This window comes from Lutra lutra, chromosome 8, assembly GCF_902655055.1.
Source record: "Lutra lutra chromosome 8, mLutLut1.2, whole genome shotgun sequence".
Classification (NCBI taxonomy): domain Eukaryota; kingdom Metazoa; phylum Chordata; class Mammalia; order Carnivora; family Mustelidae; genus Lutra; species Lutra lutra.
In genome coordinates this window covers 37,909,878-37,931,121 of record NC_062285.1, presented here as the reverse complement: position 1 = coordinate 37,931,121, position 21,244 = coordinate 37,909,878, and the positions used below count along the sequence as shown (strand labels likewise).

General features: G+C 35.6%; 1 protein-coding gene across 13 annotated transcripts in view; it reads left to right on the top strand.

The window, feature by feature from the left end:
* WNK1 (WNK lysine deficient protein kinase 1) overlaps positions 1 to 21,244 on the top strand; it is a 156,636-nt gene that overhangs the window by 66,206 nt on the left and 69,186 nt on the right. For all 13 annotated transcript variants that reach the window (XM_047741436.1, XM_047741425.1, XM_047741428.1 and 10 more), the window contains exons 2-4: positions 6,107 to 6,279; positions 17,466 to 17,686; positions 19,969 to 20,126. In XM_047741436.1, coding sequence (XP_047597392.1) covers positions 6,107 to 6,279; positions 17,466 to 17,686; positions 19,969 to 20,126 — 552 coding nt within the window. The remainder of the gene's footprint in view (positions 1 to 6,106; positions 6,280 to 17,465; positions 17,687 to 19,968; positions 20,127 to 21,244) is intronic.

The window sequence follows — 21,244 nt, the reverse complement described above, 5'->3', positions numbered from 1 at the left end:
ACAAACAAGGGGAGAGGCAGACGGGAAGAATCAGACTCCCAGCTGAGCTCCATCATGGGGCTCGATCCCAGGAAAAGACAAGCTTCTTTAGGTCAGGTGAAAGAAAAGTTTATCCTGGAAACTTATAAACAAGGACCTGTATTCACACAGGTGATTTTGATTTTGAGCTGATTGCATCGAGTTAATGGCCAAGGCTAGTAATATCCCTAGGGCACTAGACCTAAACAAACTTCAGACCATTTACAGGGATACACCTATAACTGAGGATATTCCAACAGACAAATCACTGTTTAAGATAACCATTTTATTTAGTATTGTGAATCACATGAAGAAACAAACCACCACAAGTGAACCAAAACAGTAGGTAAAATTAAAGCCCCAGTAACTCAGATAAAAGTCGTATTGAATTGAGCCTTTAAAGATAAGTTATTTTAAAAAGTTGAAGGACTAAAAACATCAAATTAGTGTTAGAAAGGGGTAGTGAATGACTGATTTAATAAAGACCTGGAAAGAGATTCGAGAAATGAAAAAAAAAAAAAAAAGAAAGAAAAGAAAAAAGAAGGAAAGAAAGAAAATGCATTACAATTAAAAACTGACAAATGCTACTTTCCTCAGGTATCTGCCTTTAGATATTTTGACTTTATCTTTTCACTGTCCTCTCCAGAACAGGAATTTTTTAGGAGGATAATTCAGGACAAAATAGCTCTGCTGCCATGGATCTGAGTCTCAGTGGACTTGTGGATAATTGTAGCATGTAGTTGAGAGTGGGAATAGAAGTGATTAAGGGCTGTGAAAAGGGGCCTTAATGGAACTTTGAGAGGAGCCAAGCTTGCAGTGATAATTTGGAGGTTGAGCAAACTCTGGAACAAAGGAATTCCAAGGAAGGTGCTGAGAAAACTTAATGTTCATGAAGCAGGGAATGTGGGGAGGTTAAAGGGGTTCTTTCTAAATTGAGCTGCCAGTTATCATGTCCCATTCAAAAACCGATGTGTTAGAGTTGCCACTGAATGGGGAGGGCAAATCTTTTCCCCAGGTATTAGGCCTGGTGAAATGGCAGCAGAATTCCTTCCCCAGTGAAGCCATTAGTTAAGTGCCCAGCCTTTTTGTTCTTTTTTCCCTTCTAGCTTTGTTTATGACATTAGGAGAGTAGGGACGGGAGTGGTGACTGAATTCCTTTTATCACACCCTTTGATGGGTGCCTTTGGTGACAGACTAACAATTTTATTTTCTTTGTGGATGTCAAATATATGCCCTCTTACCTTTATACCTAGCTTCCAAGACTTGTATGGTCAGTTGGAAGTGTTCATCTGGTTTGTGTTCATTCATCTCTTATTTCTGGAACAGGGACTGAGCCTTGGCCACATGTCTTTTGCATTCCTTCTTCCTTTGGAGTTTAAAGTTTGATTAATTTAAAAAAATTTAAAAGAGGTAATAAGCAGTTTAGATATAATGACTCAAGAGAGACTTAGTGAACAAGAAGGTAGATCTGAGAACATTGCCCAGGAGGTATAAGAAATGGAAAATGAGAGATAAGATAGGAGGGATAGAGCGATGTTGTGCGCGCGCGCGCGCGCACACACAGACACACACACGTACACACACCCTCATACATAACACAAATAAATCTACAAAGAAGAGAAAGGGAAATAGGAGGAGGCAATAATCCAGGAGATAATAATTGAGAATTCTCCTGACTTGAAGACAAATACTGGAAACTTTTGGCTTAGAAACACAATCAGCCCCATTATAAATACATAAAACTAGGTGCATGGTACTGAAAGTGCAGAGCACAATTTTTAAAAAAATAGTCTTTAGAACAACTAGAGAAAATTCAGATAAATTTACAAAGGAGGACATATATACTGACAGCTGTAGTAGACACCAGAACACCACAAAACAGTATCTTGAAAATGCTGAAAGAAAAATAAGCCAGCCTGGATTTCCACATCTATCTAAACTATCACTCAAGAGTGATGATGAAGTAAACATCTCACACAACCTAGGATTATACCTCTAATGGAACGTTTACTAAAAGAATTCTGAAAAACATTTTACAGAAAAAGAAAAATGAACCCAGATAAAGAGAATAAGGAGCAAAATAGAAGAGTGAACAAAAAGATATGTGGGTATATATAAGTAAGCAAATACTGTTAAATAACAATTATAATGTTATCTTAAGGAGTAACAGGACAAGAGAGAGCTAAAGTAGTAGGAAAAATAATGTATAAGATGGGGAGGGGATGATGAGAATGGTGATTTTTTTTTTAGTGGCATGTAAATTTACAATAAATTTTTTTAAATTAATTTATACCGCTTGGGAAAAAAATGTTTCTCTATAGCATTACAAATTATATGCCTTTAGTTAAAATTCTTGATAATATTCTGATAGTTTTAGTTGGCTTATGCTGTAATTTCTACATTATAGAAATAAAAGTCTTCTTACTAGAAAAAAATAACCAAGATAATTTAGAAAATAAAGTTGAGGAAGGGTTATAGGAAGTGGTTCTACCAAGAATGAATTATTTTAAAGCTATAGCAACTAAGAAACTGTGGTATTAGTGCAGAATAGATAGACCATTGGAATAAAATATAGAATCCAGAAATTAAATTACACTTATATGGAAAGGATGGATTGTTCATCAAATGGTATTAAGTTATTGGTTGATAAAGAAAAACAAAACAGCCAATCCTCCTTTTATCCAACCAAATAAATTCCTCAGTAATAAATTCCCAAGTGTGGCAAACAAAACATACATATTTTAAAAAGGAAAGGAAAAGGTATGTCCTCAGTGTCTGGAAGAATTACTGAAGAGATAAAGCCCACCTACCTACCATAAAGTGGAAGATTAATTGAACTGCAATGAAATAAAAAACATCAAAATCAGAAGACATCGTAAGCAAAGTGAAATTACGAACCACAAATTGAGAAGACATTTGTAACATAAAAGATTTGTATCCAGAATATATTGAGAACTCCTACAAAGAAGGAAAACAAATGATATGATTAGGCATCTCACAGAAGAAGAAACTCAAGTAGTCTGCAGAGAAAATAAAAACTTTTTCTCTTTCTTGCCTCTAAAAATGTAAATTAAAAAACAGGATATGAGTTTACACCCATCACATTGATAAAAGTTAATGTTGGGTAATACCAATTACTGGTGACCATGTTTAGCAATGGAAACCTTCATACAATGCTATTAAGAGTATGTTGGTACAGTCCCCTTGAAAAGCAGTTTGTTGGTAACTATGAAAATGGAAGGTGTGGGGCGCCTGGGTGGCTCAGTTGGTTAAGCATCTGCCTTTGGCTCAGGGCATGATCTCAGGGTCCTGGGATCAAGCCCCGCATTGGGCTCCCTGCTCAGCAGGGAGCCTCCTTCTCCCTCTCCCATTCCTCCTACTTGTGATCTCTCTTTCTCTGTCAAATAAATAAAATCTTAGAAAGAAAGAAGGAACGAATGAATGAATATTGGAGGTGCCTATTTCTTATGATTAAGTAATTCTAGACATGATCCTAATAGATATTTAGTATTTTTTGTGCCTCATGTCTCTTTTGAAGGCTAGAATAGTGTTTTAAGTCTATATAGTAAAATACATAGGATTATAAGGATACTAATTGTACTAAAATAGTTATAAAAAATTTTTTTAAAGATTTTATTTATTTATTTGACAGAGAGAGAGAGATCAGTAGTGGCCAGAGAGGCAGGCAGAGAGAGAGAGGGGGAAGCAGGCTCCCTGCTGAGCAAGGAGCCCGATGTGGGGCTCGATCCCAGGACCCCGGGATCACGACCTGAGCCGAAGGCAGAGGCTTAACCCACTGAGCCATCCAGGCACCCCAGTTATAAAAATTTTTAAAGTTGTGTTATAGTGAGCATTGTTAGTGTACACTAATCAGATCAACTGAAAGATCTAATTGTCAATTTCAAAGTAATGATTAATGTAAATGATATCTTGAGATAATCTATAACCACTGTTATGTGATATCAAAATATCTAGGGCTGTTGGTGACAGAAATCACAGGATTACTGAATACTCTCAGGTATATATATTCATAATTGATGTATGGGCTTATTTCTAGACTTCCAATGCTATTCCTTTGGTCTACATATCTGTCCTCATGCCAGTACCACACTGTTTTGATTACTTTAGCTTTGTAATAAGTTAAGAACCTGTTTCCTAGAGACACATTTAAATGTATAGCCAAGGAGATTAATATTGTAATACCACTGCAATATTATAGTAGCAAAAAATGGGGACTAGCCTAAAGATTAATCAATAGGAGATGATATAAATTATGATATATTTAGGTAACAGGTAACTGTGTAACAGTGATGATGAACAAAGCCAAGTTATAATAATATGGTGGGTACCTTGTAGTGCCTGGTATATCATCACAGGTGATCTCAGATAATACTGAGTAAAAAAAACAACCTTTTAAAGAAAACATACTCTAGGGGAGCCTGGGTGGCTCAGTGGAGTTAAAGCCTCTGCCTTCAGCTTGGGTCATGATCCCAGGGTCCTGGAATGGAGCTCCACCTCAGGCTCTCTGCTCAGGAGGGAGCCTGCTTCCTCCTCTCTCTCTCTCTCTCTCTCTGCCTGTCTCTCTGCCTACTTGTGATCTCTGTCAAAAAAAAAAAAAAATCTTAAAAAAATAAAGAAAACATACTCTGTAACATTTTATGAAATTTTAACATTTTAACACAAAGTATAAAAACCTGTATGGGAAGTGGTATGTCCAAATTCAGTCTAGTAGTTATTCAGGGGTAAGGAGTAGTGATGGGAAGGACAATCTTGTTACACATAGGGGGCTTTTAATTATGTCTATGTTTATTTAACTGTGTGATGGACACATTACTTTATTGTATGCCTGGAATCTTTTGTTAAAATATGTATTGCTTGATTTGACAGAATATTAGTGTGACAGAGATAGTTTCAATTTTAATATACAGAATAATTCAGAGTATGTGTATATGGGACCTTGTCAGGGGAAGATCAACAAATTAAGTGCTTTTCCCCAGTTCATCTCAGAAATATCATATCACTTATGAAGTGCCAGGTGATTAAACGTGATTAAAGCATACCTAGTAGATTATTTAATATTTTCTTAAAGAAAATTCTAATCAAAGCAAAGACAGAACTAGAATTTACATTTAGATCTTTTTGCCTCCAAAATCTCATACTTGTTCCATGTTATTAAATTGCATATATTGCGTAGCAATAAATCATATTTTAGAAGTGGTAAGTTAACTGTAGCCACAAAATGATACTGTATTTGAGGCACATGTTAACATAAAGACATTGAAATAATTTCAAGCATGACATTATAATCCAGTTTTCTTAAGTATACTTTACCCTGTTCTCACAGTCATGAAAGGCTGAAGAATTATTAGTTATTAGTAACTTTAATGTTAAAGCATTCCTGTTTTAAACATTATCGATCATTGTAATTTAGTACACGTTTGGCATTTGAACTTATTTTTGTGGGGTTTTTTTCTTTGTTTTTCCCCCCCATTTAAAAAAATTAATAAATAATATATTATTTGTTTCAGGGGTACAGGTCTGTATTTCATCAGTCTTACACAGTTCACAGCAGGTACCATATAGTATATACCCTCCCTAGTGTCCATCACCCAGCCACCGCATCCCTCCCACTCTCTTCCACTCCAGCAACCCTCAGGTTGTTTCCTGAGATTAAGAATCTCTCATGGTTTGTCTCCCTCTCTGGTTTTGTTCCATTTCCTTTTTTCCTCTCTTCCCCCATGATCCTCTGTCTTTTTTCTCAGATTCTACATATCAGTGAAATCATATGATAATCGTCTTTTTCTGACTTATTTCACTTAGCATAATACCCTTTTGTTCCATCCACATCATTGCAAATGGCAAGATTTCATTTTTTGGTGGGGTTTTTTTTTTCCTATTTAAACTATTTTATTTTTACTTAAGTATAATTAGCATATAGTGCTATATTAGTTTCAACTGTGCAGTATGATTCAGCAGTTCTATACATTTCTTATCAAGATAAGTGTACTCTTAACAGCATTTAAATTTGACTGTGTGACTTGGTATTCTGTTATTTTAAACCACATTCTGTTTTGGTTCATGATTTTAGGATCGAAAATTAACAAAGTCTGAGAGGCAGAGATTTAAAGAAGAGGCTGAAATGTTAAAGGGTCTTCAGCATCCCAATATTGTTCGATTCTATGATTCCTGGGAGTCTACAGTAAAAGGGAAGAAGTGCATTGTTTTGGTGACTGAACTTATGACATCTGGAACACTTAAAACGTAAGTCTATCAATGTTATAAAAGTTGACCAAGAAGTTTGAAAGAACTTGAATTTTCTCATGACGTATTTTATCAGTCCTGCTTTTCTTGCCAAGCATACCAAGGAGGGAACAATCCCTCCAACTCTTGGTAGGACATTTTCTTGCCCACTAAGTCCTCTGGTGTATAAAATAATTTGATCATTATTTAATGGTAATATTAAAATAAGTTATTACAGAATAGACCTAGTTATTGTAAATCATGTTGATTTGCACTTCTAAAATAGAGCAGCAGCTGAGGGATCACGAAATCATATGACAATGTGGCCCTCTAGTGGTTTAAATGAGGTTGAAGCTTATTTACTTTCTCCATTTACTCCATTTACTTTATCACCTTGTATTGGACAGTTATTGCTGCATCTGCGCAACTGTTATTATGTCAGATTCAAATGATACTGTGACAGTTATTGCTAGATAAATCCATTTGCCTTAGTATCAGAAATTAAAGCCAAAATAGCTAGACTCATCATTTCTTTCACGAAAGCAGGTCAAATGCAGAAATTTCTTGTTCTCCATTTGCACAATTCCTAACAAGGTATTCCCTTTCCCTAAAAGAGTTTTAAAGTAGGAATGGGAGTTTGCCTTTGGAATCCCAGGTCTCTCAGATTACATGTACTCAGAGAGGAAACTACAGTGAGAAAACTACAGTCAACCCTGAACAATGTGAGAGTTAGGGACAGTTGACCCTCCATGTAGTTGAAAATCCAAGTATAACTTTTGAATCCCTCAGACTTAATTACTTAGTAGCCTACTGTTGACTAGAAGCCTTACTGATAACATAAATGGTCAATTAACACCTATTTGTATATTATATGTATTATATACTATATTTTTATAATAAAGTAAGCTAGAGAAAATAAAATCATGAGAGAATACATTTACAGTACTATACTATAAAAAGTCTGCATGTAAGTAAATCCACACAGTTCAAACCGATGTTGTTCCAGGGTCAAATGGAGTATAAATTATATGGTTTAAATTTTTTATTGTGGAGGAATTGGACTTTTAAAAATTGTATCTTTGGTATGTATTCATTCTTTACCACTTTTTTTAGTTAATACTACTGAGCTAATTCATCCCAGATATTTGAAACAGTTTTGTATCTTTTGGATGTAATGACTTGCATGTGCTCTTGGATGCTCAAGATTAACATATTGAAAAGCCAACAGATCATTTCCCTCCTGCAAATTCTGGTTTCCCCACTCAGCTTCTCCAATATTTATGGTAACATCTTTATCCTCATCATCCAAGCTGCTTGTTAATATATCTCTTTCTTCCATTAGATTGTGCTCTCTAGCACTATGCCTGAAATTTAAAAACTATTTGAATGAATTAAAGAAAATTGTGGTTATTAGTTATGTGTATATCTATACCTTGAGATTCTTTTCACCAGTTTAGGTACTTTAGTGGGCTGTCAGTAATCTGTTGGGGCATACCCTATAAGAGTACCCTCTGACATTTGCTTTAAATTTGTTTTTATTTGTTTTAAAAAGTTTATTGAGAGACTTTGGGTTAACATAGTAGGCTAAGCCTCTGTGGAATTGACCCCCAGTTGGTAGAACACACAACTCTTGATCTCGGGATCATGAGTTCTAGCCCCATGCTGGGTGTAGGCATTACTTAAAAAAAAAAAAAAAGTTCAGATGTAGTAAGAAAAGATCCAAAGAACTTTTAGAAATAAGAATAAATCCTTTAAAAAAAATCCTTAAAATTAAAACTTCATTGATTAGGTTAAACAGCAGACTAAATTCAACTAAAAAGGATAAATATGAATATCAGAACCTAAAAACAACATGAGACATGGAGTGAGAAGACATTAGATTTAATTATCATTCTAGAAGAATCAAGAGAATAAGGAAGGACTTGAGGATGTGTATTTAGTTCTCAGCAAATAGATTTACTTTTAAAAACGAAGATTTTTAGAATTTATTTGACAGAGAGAGCACACAAGCAGGGGGAACACCAGGCAGAGAGAGAAGCAGGCTCCCCTGCTGAGCAGGGAGCCCGATGTGGGACTCAATCCCAGGACCCCAGGGTCATGACCTGAGCTGAAGGCAGATGCTTAACCAACTGAGCCACCGGGGCACCCCCCCCCCAAGCATGTAGATCTAAAACAAACCCATATTTTCATATAGTTATATATGACTTCCATACAGCCATGAAGGCAAGTCCTATAAGCTGCTTCTTGATAATACTTTGTTAGCAGTTCAAATGAATAGCAGGACATTAAGTTGTTTTCTTTCACAGTGCTTAATAAAGTTGACTCTAACAGAGAACCAAATCCATATTCATACTAGAAGAATACAGAATAATTAGGAATATTGGTAGCATTTAGAGAAGCAAAAGGGGCAAAAGGGATGGGAGTTGGTTCCAACTTTCATGCTTTTTGGACTTTTTAGGTTTCTACCTTTGTTCCGCATATTTATTAATACTTAAATTGACACCCATACCTGAAAATTAATAAGGGTTAGAAAATTTGATTCAGGAAATAGAAATAAAGCTAGATTTTTTTTAATTGAGATGAAATTCATAACATAAAATTAAAAATTTTAAAGTACAATTCAGGTATAGATATTTTGTCTATACAGTGTTGTATAACCACTACATGAGTTATCAAGTTCTTAAACATTTTCATCACCTCAAAGGAACACTGTACTCATTAAGTAGTTATTCTCCATTTTCCTTCCCATGCAATATATTTACTCTTTAATTGCACACCATCAATACTCTGGTTTCTCTTCAGATCATATAAATCTTTGGCCTTTTAATTGCACACCATCTAAGTTCCTGGCATTTTTCTTTCTAAGCTTAAAGTTCTCTTTCCCCATCATTGTTTCTGTTTCCGAGCCTCAGAGCTAAGGGAGCAGGAGGGTATAGTAGAAAGCACTAGACAGAGTACGAGTGGTAAGTTCTACTCCTAGCTCTGTTTCTGCCTAGCTGTGATTTGGGTCAACTAGCTCCCCATGTCTGGGCCTCAGTTCTCCATGTGCAAGATGAAGAATTATACTGACCTCTACAATTTATGGATAGGAATTTTTTCTGTGATTAAAAAACGTAGCAGGGTGCCTGGGTGACTCAGCCAGTTAAATGTCTGCCTTTAGCTCAGGTCCTGATCCCAGGGTTCTGGGATTGAGCCCCTCTCAGGTTTCCTGCTCAGCTGGACATCTGCTTCTCCCTTTCCCTCCGCCCCTCCCCTCAGCTCTTGCTGTCTCTCTCTCTCTCTCTCAAATAAATAATATCTTTAAAAAATATAGCATAAAATTTGCCATCTTAATCATTATTAAGTGTGCAGTTCAATAATGTTAAGTACATTCACATTGCTGTGCAACTATTCTTTAGCACTTTTCAGTCCTGCAAAACAAACCCAGTAAGCAACTCCCCATTTCCCCCTAATCCCAGCCCTTGGCAACCACTAACTGCTTTTTGTCTCTGGTTTTATCTGATCAAGCTATTTCATATAAATAGAGTCATAAAATAATGGGGCCGTTTGTGTTTGGCATAATGTTTTCAAGGTACATGATGTTGCACATATTAGTACTTCATTCCTTTTTATGACTACATAATATTTTGTTTCATGGGTATACCACAATTCATTTGCTTAGAGATATTTGTTTCCACCTTCTGGCTATCACTAATAGTCCTGCTATAAATACTTGTGTATAAGTTTTGAGTATATATTTTCATTTCTTTTGGATGTGTGCCTATAAGTGGAATTGCTAAGTCATGTTAATTTTATGTTTAACTCTTTGGGGAACCACCAAACTGTTTTCCACAGTGACTGAGCCATTTTACATTCCCACCAACAATGTATAAGAGTTTCAGTTTCTCCATGTCCTTGCCAACACTTGTTTATTATTTTCATAGCCATCCTACCAAGTGTGACATGGTAGCTCATTGTGGTTTTGATTTGGATTTTTGTAGTGACTGATGATGTTGAGCAACTTGTCATGTGCATATTGGCCGTTTATCTGTCTTTGGAGAAATGTCTATTCCATCATGTCTTCGGACAAATCTTTGTTCAATTTAATTTTTTTGTTTGTTTGTTTATTGTTGAGTTGTAAGAGTTTTTTATATATTCTGTAAGCCTTTCCCAGAAATACGATTTGCAAATACTGTCTCCCATTCTATAGGTTGTCTTTTTACTTCCTGTGATGTGTAAAGTTTTTAATGTTGATGAAGTCCAATTTACTTTTTTCTTTTCTTCTTGCTTGTACTTTTGGTGTTAGGTCTAAGAATCTATTGCCAAAACCGAGGTCATGCAGATTTACCCCTAAGCTTTCTTCTAAAACTTGTACAGGTTTGTCTCTTACATTTACATTTGTTTCATTTTGAGTAAACTTTTGTGTATGTGTGAGGTGTGCAACCCAACTTCATTCTGTTGCACAAGGTTGTCCAGTTACCCAGCTCTATTTGTTGAAGAGACTGTTCTAGGGTCTTGGTACTCCTGTCAAAAATCATTTAACCATAGATGTATGGGTTTATTTCTGGGCTCTTGATACTATACTTTTAGTCTGTATATCTGTCCCTAGCCAGTACTACACTGTTTTGATTTTAGTAGTTTGTAATATGTTTTCAAATTAGGAAGTGTGAGTTTTCCAATTTTGTTCTTCTTTTTCAGTATTGTTTTGGCTAGGGGTGCCTGAGTGGCTCAGTCAGTTAAGGGTTTGCCTTCAACTCAGGTCATGATCCCAGGGTCTTGGGATCGAGTCCTGCATCAGGCTTCCTGATCAGTTGAGAGCCTGCTTCTCCCTCTCCCCCTGCTGCTCCCCCTGCATGTGTTCACTTTCTCTCTCTCTCTCTTTCTCTCTTTCTTTCTCTCCAGTAAATAAATAAAATCTTTAAGAACAGTATTGTTTTGGCTATTTGAGGCCCTTGCAATTCCATGTGAATTTGAGAATTAGTTTTCCATTTCTGCAAGAAGGTTGATAGAATTTTGACTCTATCTGTAGACAGAATTAAATATATTTATAGATGCATTGAATCTTTGGTTATTATTGCCATTTAACTAACTATATTAAGTTTTCCAATCCATGAGCACAAGATGTTTTTACATTTTATTTAATTTTTCAACAGTGTTTTCTAGTTTAGAATGCATAGGTCTTTCACCTCCTTGGTTAAATTTATTCCAACATATTTTATTCTTTTGGGTGCTTTTGCAAAATGGAATTGTCTTCTTAATTTCCTTTTCAGGTTGTTGATTGTTGGTGTATGGAACACAACTAATTTGTGTATGTTGATCTTGCACTTTTGCAACTCTGATGAATTGTTTTACTAACTCTCATGAGGGTGTGTGTGTTCTTTGGTATTTTCTTTATATAGGATCTTGGCATTACAAATATAGTTTTACTGCCTTTCCAATTTGTATACTTTTATTTCTTTTTCTTGCTTAGTTGCTCTAGCTGGAACTTCTAGTACAATGTTAACATTGTACTAGATAACAGTGGTTATCTAGTACAATGATAATGATATCTAGATAATGATAACAGTGGTTATCCTTGTCTTATTTCTAATCTTAGTAAGGAAGCTTTCAGTGTTTCATTATTGAGTATGATGTAAGGTTCGGGTTTTCCATAATGTTCTTTATCATATATTCTCTGCTATTCCTAGTTTGAGTATTTTTATCATGGAAAGGTATTGGAATTTATCTAATTTTTCTTTAACAGTTGAGATGATCATGAGGTTGTTGTTTTGTCTTTTTTAACCTTTGTTCGAAAGTGTATTATGTTGACTAATTTTCTAATGTTGACGGATACTTCCATTTCATGGATAAATTGTACTTGGTGTATAATCCTTTTACTGTGTTGTTGGATTCAGTTAGCTAATGTTTTCCTGATGACTTTTGCATCTATATTCATAAGAGATATTGGTATGTAGTTTTCTTGTGGTGTCTTTGCTGACAGGGCAGATGAATGACTTATGAAGTCATTTTCTACTTTTTGGATGAGTTTCCTCCTTTTCTACTTTTTGGAAGAGTTTGAGAAGGATTAGTGGTTTCCCTTTAAATGTTTGGTAAAACTCAACAGTGAAACCATGTAGTCCTGGACTTTTCTTTGTTGGGAGGTTTCTTGAGGGAATGTTCCATGTGTTTTTAAGAATATGTATTCATCCGTTGTTGGGTGTCATGTTCCATATATTTCTCTAATGTTTAGGTGGTTTATTATTCAAATCCTCTATTCCTTTAATGATCTTCTGTCTAGATGGTCTATCCACTTTTTTTTTTTTTAAAGATTTTATTTATTGACAGAGATAGCAAATGCAGGAACACAAGCAGGAGGAGTGGGAGAAGGAGAACCAGGCTTCCCTCGGAGCAGGGAGCTCAATGCATTGTTTGATCCCAGGACTCTGGGATCATGACCTGAGCCAAAGGCAGACACTTAATGACCGAGCCACCCAGGCGCCTCAGTCTATCCACTTTTGAAAGTGGGCTTTCAAGTCTCCAACTATTGCTATAGAACTGTGTACTCCTCCTCTCGATTCTGTCAGTAATTGCTTCATGTATTTAGGAACTCTTTTTGATGTGTATTATGTTTATATTTGTTATAATCTTCACAAATTGACCCTTTTATCAATATATATTCTTTAGTTTTCGTATCAGTTTTTGATTTAGTCTATTTTGTCTGATATTAATATAACCACCTTATTCCCTTTTGGTTACTATTTGCATGGAATATCTTTTTTGTGTCCTTTCATTTTCAACCTGTGTGGGTCTTTGAATCTAAAGTGAGTCTCTTGTAGACAACATGTAGTTGGATCATATTCATCTCCATTCAGCCCTCTCTTTGATTAGAAAATTTAATTCATTTATACTTGAAGTAATTGGTGATAAGGAAGCACTTTTGCTATTTGGTTTTTTTTTTTTATGTTTTGACACCTTTTTTGTTCCTTCTCTTCATTACTGCTACTTAAAAAAAAATTTTTTTTGTAATAAACCATTTTAATACCCTTCTTATTTCCCTTGTATATATTTTTAAAGTATTTTCTTACTGGTTACCTTAGGGATTACAATTAATACCATAAATTTCTAACAATCTAGTTTGAAATGTTACCAGATTAGCTTCAGTGGCTTCAGAATCCTTGCTCCTATACAGCTTTGCACCTCTTTTGTGTTTTTACAGATTTTGCAAAGATCCAAATTGCATCTTTATATGTTGTGTCCCCATTAATACAGATTTGTAATTATTGATTTATGTATTTGCCTTTTAAATCATGTAGGAAATGAACAGAGAAGTTACAAGCCAAAAACACATTAATACTTGTTTTTATATTTAGCTGTGTAGTTACCTTTACCAGAGATTTTATTTCTTCCTATGGCTTCAGTTTACTGTCCAGTGTCCTTTTATTTCAGCCTCAAGGACTTGCTTTGGCATTTCCTGTAGGGCAGGTGTACTAGTAACAGTCTCTCAGCTTTTGTTTAATGTTGCCTTTATTTTTGAAGGATATTTTTTGCTAGATATAAAATTCTTGGTTGACAGGTTCCCCCCGACACACACCTTTCCACACTTTAAATATGTCATTTCTCTGCCTTCTGGCCTCTGTGGTTTCTGCTGAGAAGTTGGCTGACAATCTTCCTGAGGATCTCTTGATTATGATGAGTTGCTTCTCTCTTGCTTTCAAGATTCTCTCGTCTTTTGTTTTCAACAGTTTGAATGTAATATATGAATCTGAATCTCTTTATATGTATTCTTCTTGAGTTTGTTGAGCTTCTCAGATATGTGGATTCATGTCTTTTGTCAAATTTAGAAAGTTCGTGACCATTATTTTATCACTATTTAGCTTAAAGAAGCAACACAAGTGTCCATCAAGGAAAGAGTGGATAAGCAAAATGTGTGTGTGTGTGTGTGTGTGCACGCGCGCGCACGCGTGCCTGTCTACACACACACAGTTGAATATTTTTCATCCTTAAGTGGCAATGAAATTCTAACACGTGCTGTAATACAAGTAAACCTTGAGGACATTATCATTATGCAACGTGAAATAAGCCAGTTACGAAAAGTCACATAACACTACTGCTTTCACTTTCTGTGAGGTACATAGAGTAGTTGATTCATAGAAACAGAAAGAGTGGTAGTTTCCAGAACCTAAGGGAAGGTGGCTTTGGGGAGTTAGTGTTTAATGGGTATGAAGTTTCAGTTTTTTGTTTTTTGTGTTTTTTTTAAAGATTTTATTTATTTATTTGACAGAGAGAGAGACCACAAGTAGGCAGAGAGGCAGGCAGAGAGAGAGGGGGAAGCAGGCTCCCTACTGAGCAGAGAGCCCGATGTGGGGCTCGATCCCAGGACTCTGAGATCATGACCTGAACTGAAGGCAGAGGCTTAACACACCGAGCCACCCAGGCGCCCCTGAAGTTTCAGTTTTTTTGTTTTGTTTTTTTTTTTTTAAAGATTTTATTTATTCATTTGACAGAGAGAGATCACAAGTAGGCAGAGAGGCAGGCAGAGAGAGAGGAAGAAGCAGGCTTCTGAGCAGAGAGCCCGATGCGGGGCTTGATCCCAGGACCCTGAGATCATGACCTGAGCCGAAGGCAGCGGCTTAACCCGCTGAGCCACCCAGGCGCCCCGTGAAGTTTCAGTTTTTAAGATAAAAAGAGTTCTGGGGATAGTTGGTGGTGATGATTTCATAACAGTATCAGTTACTTAGTGTCACTTTAAAATGGTAAATTTTATGTATATTTTATCTTAATAAAAATGGGAAAATACACTGTGTTGAATTTTCTCAAAATATAGAGGTGGAACAATTATTGTCTAACTCATTTTATGAAGCCAGCATAACACTGATATCACTGATATCAAAACCTAAGATATTATGGAAAAAAGAAATTTTTTTTAAATTTAAATTTTTATTTTTTTTCAGCATAACAATATTCATTATTTTTTGCACCACACCCAGTGCTCCATGCAATCCGTGCCCTCTACAATACCCACCACCTGGTGCCCCCAACCTCCCACCCCCCGCCCCTTCAAAATTCTCAGATCGTTTTTCAGAGTCCATAGTCTCTCATGGTTCACCTCCCCTTCCAATTTCCCTCAACTCCCTTCTCCTCTCCATCTCCCCTTGTCCTCCATGCTATTTGTTATGCTCCACAAATAAGTGAAACCATATAATTGACTCTCTCTGCTTGACTTATTTCACTCAGCATAATCTCTTCCAGTCCCGTCCATGTTGCTACAAAACTTGGGTATTCATCCTGGAAAAAGAAATTTTTAAAGAACAATGCCCTTCATGAATATTGATGTAAAAATCTTTTACAGAATAATAGCAGATTGAAGCCAGCAATTACAATACATTAATACCAGAGAGGGTTTATCCCAGGATCATGAAGTTGGTTTAACATTGAATGAATCAATGTTATTCATCACATTAACAGAATAGTGGAGAAAAGCATATGATCATTTCAAAATATGTCGAAAAGTATTTGACAATTCAGTATCTATCTATTTATGGCTTAAAAACTCTTAGCCAAACTAGGAATGGTAGGGAACTTTCTCCAACTGCTAAACAACATCCACCAACCTATAACTAATATGTCAAACTTAACCATTGCTCCTGAGATTAGGAACAAAGCAAGAATACTTGTTTTAACCACTTACATTCACTATTGTTTCAGAGGGCCACCCATTAAATAAGACATAAACGCAGGGAAAACTAGTAAAAGGCATAAAGATGGGAATGTAAGAAATACCACTGCCCTTGTTTGCAGGTTATGTAATTGTTCACATAGAAAATTCCAGTGATTCTAAACAAATTTAATGAAATTATAAGTTACAAGGTTAATATATAGTTATCTATTATATTTTATATACTTGATCATTTTGTAAATGTGAAAAAGATAGAAGCCAGACTCAACTTTTTCCCAAAATTTTCTCCTAGAATTTTTCAGTTATACAGAAAAAAATGAAAGAACTACCAATGAACATGTACATATTCACTGCCTAAGTTCTATTATTAATTTTTGCTGCATTTACTTTACCACATATGTCCATCTAATCATTTCCCTATCTTTCCTAATTTTATTTATTCCAAAGTAAGGTGTAGACCTCAGTATGTTTCACGTGTAAACACTCAAGTGCTTATTTCATTAAAGTTCTAATATTTATATGCTTTGTTTTTCCTTACAGTAAAATTTAAATACAATGAAAAGTGTAGTTAGTCATAATGGTATCGTTCTATGAGTTTTGACAAGGCATATTCACTCTTGTAATCAAAATCCGATTAAGGTATAGAACATTTTTATTACCTTCAAAGAGATTTGGGCAGAATGACTATTCAGGATTTGGGACTCCCCTTCTGTACTACCCTTCTGGGATTTCCCTCCTTTACTTTCTAGGTCTCTGCTGTCCACTGGAACTCTTTGTGGTGATGGAAATGTTTTATAATTTGTACAATCCAAAATGGTAGCCACTTGATATATGTGGCTGTTAAACATTTAAAATGTGGCTAATGCAGCTGAAAAATGGAATTTTAAATTTTAATTTATATTTGTATAGTGAATACTATATTGAGCAGACTGTCACTATAGAAAGTTCTTTTGGACAGCACTGTTCTAGATGCTGTGGTCATCTTGAACTTTTTCTGTTTCTCAGCTAATAAGGCTACAGGCTTCTATTTAATTTGAGCTGATCTGTACATTCAGGCTAGAGCATTTCCTCAACTGAAAAGATTTAGAAAATAGGAAGCTCAAGCAGTGCTTCCTTTTTCCCTCATGTGAGCTCCCTTTCAATTCATGCCTAATTTTGATTGCTCTCAAGAGCCTTGAAGTGGTTGTTTTTATATTTTTTTACTACAGTTTATAATTATATCTGTGTCCAGTAAGAATTACTTCACCATTTACCAGAAGTCAAATTCTACCCCTTAGCTTTTTAAAAATTTTTGTTGTTTATTTTTCTATCTCTTAACTTCTAAACTATTTTAGTAGTGATCCAGTTTTAAGGAATTCGTTTTTTGTGTTTTGTTATTAGAATTCATTTACCAACCACTTGTTATTCTTTCCTCTTTAGCCTTGTTAAAAGTATCACTAACTTTTAAGGTTACTGAATCTTAATATTGTAAATTTGATATTCCCATCTCAGATATGCTAGAATTTAATGGAATTCTTCAAAGCAGTAAACTCATATCATTGATAACCTGTTTGGTATACTTTGCCTTTTCTAGGTACCTGAAAAGGTTTAAGGTGATGAAGATCAAAGTTCTAAGAAGTTGGTGCCGTCAAATCCTTAAAGGACTTCAGTTTCTTCATACTCGAACTCCACCTATTATTCACCGAGATCTTAAGTGTGACAACATCTTTATCACTGGCCCTACAGGCTCAGTCAAGATTGGAGACCTAGGTCTGGCAACCCTGAAGCGGGCTTCTTTTGCCAAGAGTGTGATAGGTATGTTTCAGGTGTACCTTGCATCCCAACCGGTTATCTGATACTCCTTTTATTTTGATACCTGACCCTGTTAGAATTTTCATTATGTGAAATAAGCCTTCGAAAATTCCTAGCTTGAACTCAGGAAGTGATCAGTTTTACTTATGACATGTGGAGTTCTCTATATGCTTCTGGAATCATCTGGAAGACTAACTGTTTCATAAAGTTATGTGAAGAGAAGTAAAGGGAATTTTGTTGACAAAACCTTATGCAACTATCAATCTTACTGGGTCATTCCGTTGATATGTATTAATTATGTAGTTATTTATATAAGTACTGTATAATAATTACTATATAATACATATAGAGTTACTTTCTTATGAAAGAAATTGAATTTATATGTAGTTTACTAAAAAAGTGTTAGATTATATGTATTCAAAAGTATCTACCTGTTAAGACTTTATTTTAAAATGTGAAAATGAGTTTATTCTGAGTACTTGCTTTTAACTTTTCTTACTCCTACTCTTCAGAAGATATATCTGAAACAGAGCTTTTCAACCCTAGTGTTATTTTACATTTGGATAGTTCTTTGTTGTAAGGGCTTTCTAGTGCATTATAAGATTATTTAGATGCCAGGAGCACATCCCCTTTCCAGCTCTCCCACAGTTGTTATAACCAAAAATGTCTCTGGACTAAATGTCCCTGGGTAACAAAATCACCCCTTGTTTAGAATCACTGCTCCAAGAACAAGCCTGTCCTTTCAGACTTTCAACTATATGTTATAGAGTTGCAGCCGGAAAAATAATTTAATGCTTATTACTTTGATAAGCTTTCACTCTCTGAAGAGGATATGACACTTTGAAAATTTGAAATCTTTGCAGATATTCTATTCTCCCCCCAAAGTTGGTGACAGCAAGGAAACCATTAATTTTTAAGTGCGCTGGAATTTTATGTATTAAGAGAAAACCATAAAACACCAGTAATTTATACATTCTTCTAAAATAGTGTCCTCCATGGAATATTATGTGACTTGGATTTGGAATACTATTTTTAGATTTTCTTAAAATAGATCAACAAGAAGAATTGGGAAAGAGTTATTTAAAGCTGAATTTCCTTTTTGCCTTCCTTACAGGAAAAGGAAACATTTCTTTGATTGTCTTTGACTCCTTAAAAATCTCTAACTCGGGGCGCCTGGGTGGCTCAGTGGGTTAAGCCGCTGCCTTCGGCTCAGGTCATGATCCCAGGTCCTGGGTTCGAGCCCCGCATCGGGCTTTCTGCTCAGCAGGGAGCCTGCTTCCTCCTCTCTCTCTCTGCCTGCCTCTCTGCTTACTTGTGATTTCTCTCTGTCAAATAAATAAAATCTTCAAAAAAAAAAAAAAAATCTCTAACTCAAGAGAGGTTTCCCCCCCCCCCCCCCGCCTTTTTTTTTGTTGTTGTTTAAACCATGCTATGTAAGCCTGTTCTTGGAAATGTCCTACAGTTTGAGATATCCAGACTTAATTTCTTTGGAACCATTGGAAAACCTGGTCTGTGGGATCACATACTCTATGCTTGTAACTCAGTCTGTATTTAAGTTCTTCATTTATGTGTATTTGTTTTTTGTCTGTAAGATCTGTAAGATGTCCTTCATTGTATTTCTTGTTATCTGCAGTAGACTTATTTGTGTACTGCAGGTGGTATGGTAAGTATGTAAAGAAAGGGTTCTGGTGAGTGGCCTTTATAGACCATTACACTTTTTTTTTCTTTTAAAAAACATATTGAATGTTGGATTTTTCACTGCATGGCCTCCTTAAAAGTGAAATTGATCAGGTGGAATTAATGGCCAAAGACTAGCTATAAATACCAACCTTACAACTACCATACAGCAGGGGGCAGGCAAGTATTTTGATCTTTTTTAACCCATCTTGTCTTACTGGTAGATGCCATTGTATCCTCTTTATTTCTTGCTCGTCTCTTACTTTTCCTTCCATTTGTTTTCATTATGAATTATATCAGTTTTTCTATTATCCAAGTTTCTATTTTGACATTGTATAACAGTAATCCATTTGAAACAGTAAATAAATAAACACCTGACCCTGTCCTGGTTTCTTTTATGAAGGCCATGCAGCAGAAGTTCTGACATATTTGGTGGAAGAAACTAAGATTTTCTTCCTCTTCCCTGCCCCCACCACTCTTCTCTTTTTCTCTTCCCCCCCCCTTCCACTTGCTTCTATCTCACAGGTCAACCCCTCTGCTTCTCCCCCAGGTGAGTAACATCTGTAGCCTCTGCTCACATTGAGTCTAAATTGTTCTTTTAATTTAAGGTACCCCAGAGTTCATGGCCCCTGAGATGTATGAGGAAAAATATGATGAATCTGTTGACGTTTATGCTTTTGGGATGTGCATGCTTGAGATGGCCACATCTGAATATCCTTACTCAGAATGCCAAAATGCTGCTCAGATCTACCGTCGAGTGACCAGTGTAAGTCTTACCCTGATTGATTAGTGAGCTTAAGTCACACCAAAAAAAGGAATGCTAAGCTGGATATCATTGAACCATGCAAAAGGGAGCAATAGTAGAAAACATACTCAGTCGCTGGGGGAAGAAGGAGTTGAGAGATTTTATTGCTTCTGATTTAGTGAGAGCAAAAATAAAGATCAAAGAAGTACCAGTATATTCTGGATTCTCCTTGCATACACTTAAAGCTTTATTTTGAGATATATTATGTTTAAAAATAGTCTCATTACTACTGATCTAGCCCTAATTTATTCTTCTAAGTTCTCATTTCCTCCGACCATAAAACATATTATCTGAGTTAAAAATAATGCTTTTACTCAGGTTGCTTTGTTCACAGACCTTTCCCTAAGTGGTTTAAAATTGATTTATGAATTTATTAAATCATTTATAAGTAACTACAAGGGTTTTAGGCTAACAGTAATTTCTGGATCATCTGAATACCCTCACCTATTAGGATATTTCTCCCATTGTTTCAGAGATGTCTGTCTACAGTCAGTGTTCAAAATAGGACCTATCAGGGTCCACAGAAGGTACTTTATTGTATGTCTCTTAATCTACAGCTGTTGCCCCCTACTTTCTTTTTCTCAGGCTGGGCAAGGGCAAGAGAAATGTAGTAAGTGTAGTTTGTTTAGCCTTCAGATAATTCTGATGACTATCCTAATCACTATTCTACTTTGCCCTTAGAAAATTCATCTGCTTTGCTTCTTAGATATCTGAGTTCTATATCTATATCCCAAGTTCAGTATTCCCCAGTTTTCCCCCAATGCCTAATAATTTACATTATCCCTTTTTTCTTTGGGGAGTAGGATAGGATAGTCACTGGAATGAATACCTCTGTATTTTATCTAGAAAATAAATAAATAAATCCTCCCTGCATTTTATTTAGAATTCTTGAAACCTCAAGAAGTATATTTGATTCCTTGTTTTTCTATTCACCAGATGCTATTTATCAGGTTCTTGGTTCAGAATAACTCTTAGGTATAGTCCTTCTTCGTTCCCATTGTCAGAACTCTGATTTCATATCTTACTTAATTCACACCTTACACTGCCATCCTGAAGTAGTTAACATTATGAACTTGTTT